Below are 2,458 nucleotides of genomic sequence, written 5' to 3'. Positions count from 1 at the left end.
TGACAAATCTATGAGTTCATGAACTCTGTTTCCACCTTATTTTTTTACTTTCTTTTCTGTCCACTTAGCCATTTGGTTGAATATTGGGGAAAAAATGGATTTGTCTTACCCGTGCAGTATATAATTAGATTACTATAGTTTGAACTTAAGGTTGACCAATCGTCACAGATTCTAGTTACTAAAAAATAGGGGAAAAGGGTTTGGGCATGGTGGGGACTGCTTTCCCAACTCATGAGTATTCATTATAGTGTTCATTATTTCCTTTGTAGTAAGTGTAATTACTCTCTGCTGCTACAAGGACAATAACACAGCCATGGCTGCTTCAGTTTCAACCATAGGAGCTGTCAAAGGAACTCCAGTATGATACTTTTACCTTACTTTGTTTCTTTCAATTAATTCCATTCACTCAATTTATCACTTCTAGTTTTAAACTATGTATAAGATTAGGATAGTAATTGGATTGGATGCAGTGTGAATTAGTAATCAGTTATAGATACCAACTTAGAAAAATAATGATCATGTGGACTATGGATACATACATATCATTTATTTGTGAGTTATCAATATATTTAGATGCGGTTCATGATTTCTTGTATAGTTAAAAAAACTGGATTAGAGTTTTGAATAGAGTAGTAACTCTTAAATAACAAGAGAATAATGTAATTTTACATTGCAGGTGAGTTTGAATGGTTCTGGAGTTGTGGCTTCATCAGTTCCCAATTCATCAGCTTTCTTCGGAAGCAGCTTGAAGGTTACATCAAGAATCCACAGCAGTAGCAAGGTTTCCTCCGGAAGCTTCAAGATTATGGCGATCGATGAGGACAAGCAGACAGATAAGGACAGATGGAAAGGGTTGGCCTATGATATCTCAGGTGACCAGCAAGACATCACAAGAGGGAAGGGTATTTTGTAGTTTTTAGAGGATGTAGATAATGTAATAGTTGTTGGAATTGTAATGCATGTAATACAAATTCATGGGTAGTTGTTATCACTTTGATTTTTTGTTAGAGCTTGTCATGTGATCATTTATGAAGGTTTTATATTGTTAATAGTAATTAAAATTGTTATGGAGGTTTTATATTGTCTAAATTTTACATTATTTATAAATTTTGTTAGATTTTATTATGAAGATGAAAAAAAAACAATTGAACTTGAACAAACTTATAGTCACGCTTTAAAAGGGTAGCTATTTCCGTACAGCAGCAACTTTTCACCGCGCTTTAAAGCGTAGCTATATCTCTAGCTATTGGCACGCTTTAAAAGCGTACCCATATCTCTAGCTACTGGCACGCTTTAAAAGCGTAGCCATATCCTCTCGCATACGGCCACGTTTAAAAGCGTGGTAATAGATAAAAGCGTGGCAACAAAAAAGCGTGGCCATAGGTCACTAAAAGCATGGCGATAGAGCAACCGGCACGCTAGCAGTTGTGACCTTTTCAAAAGTGTGCCGGTTGCTCAAAAAGCGTGGTAAAAAGCTATTGCTACGCTTTTTCCCACTTTTCACCACGCTTTAAAAGCGTAGCAAAATTCTGATTTTCTTGTAGTGTCGTAAAAAAATAAAGAAAGAAAAAAAACACATGGAAGAAAAAAACCAGAAACTCAATAACTATAGTTAAAAAAATTAAAGAAAGTGAAAGATCTAATTTTTTATTTTTTGATTTTTAAAAATTAAAATTAGTAAGATAACTATGACATGGCATGTTAACTCATTTTTATTGGTTGTCTGTGTAAAGTTTGTTTATACTGAGAGTGCATTGAAATAATTCTCTATATTATAGTTGTAAAACAATCATGTTAATTAGAAGAGTTTAATGGGTTTTTTCTCGATTAATGGAAGTGAGGTGTCGATTTCTCATTAATCCATTTTTCTGCCAAAATGAATGCACTATTTTCTCTTCTAAGTTTACTTTAGAAAATATCTTTATTATAATTATACTATAATTAGCATTTAAATAATAATGCATAATTATACTAATTTAGGAAAATATCTTTATTATCGTTATATAAAATCAATATTTAATACATTATTAAACTACTTATCAATTATCAATAAGAAATATTTTTAATCATTTTAATTATATTGATAATAATAATAATAATATGATATGATAATTATATGATAATGGCACCGGTTATTAATAACCAATTTATATTTCTCTAAATAAATTTATTTTTGAAAAATATCTTTATTATAATTATATTACAATATTGCAATTAGTATTTAATGAATAATGCACAATTATACTAATTTAAGAAAATATCTTTATTATAATTTTATAAAATTAATATTTAATACATTATTAAACTAATTATTACTCGAAAATATTTTTAATCATTTTAATTATATTGATTTTAATTATATTGATATAATTCTAATTCTTATTCATTATCCATTGATTTTATTAATGGCAAGTTGTTACCTTAATGGTGATCTATTTATGTTGATAATAATAATAAT

At 29.3% G+C, this 2,458-nt stretch overlaps 1 protein-coding gene across 1 annotated transcript; it reads left to right on the top strand.

The window, feature by feature from the left end:
* The first annotated feature begins 313 nt into the window (after positions 1 to 313).
* LOC107618087 (ribulose bisphosphate carboxylase/oxygenase activase 2, chloroplastic-like) lies at positions 314 to 1,015 on the top strand. Its single transcript, XM_016320019.3, has 2 exons — positions 314 to 358; positions 677 to 1,015. The coding sequence occupies exons 1-2, from the start codon at positions 314 to 316 to the stop codon at positions 911 to 913; spliced, it is 282 nt and encodes a 93-aa protein (XP_016175505.1). The 3' UTR covers positions 914 to 1,015.
* The last annotated feature ends 1,443 nt before the right edge of the window (positions 1,016 to 2,458 follow it).

The sequence above is a fragment of the Arachis ipaensis genome, chromosome B1 (genome assembly GCF_059453495.1).
Source record: "Arachis ipaensis isolate K30076 ecotype BB chromosome B1, ASM5945349v1, whole genome shotgun sequence".
NCBI classification, from domain to species: Eukaryota; Viridiplantae; Streptophyta; class Magnoliopsida; order Fabales; family Fabaceae; genus Arachis; species Arachis ipaensis.
This window is presented reverse-complemented; position numbering and strand designations above follow the sequence as displayed.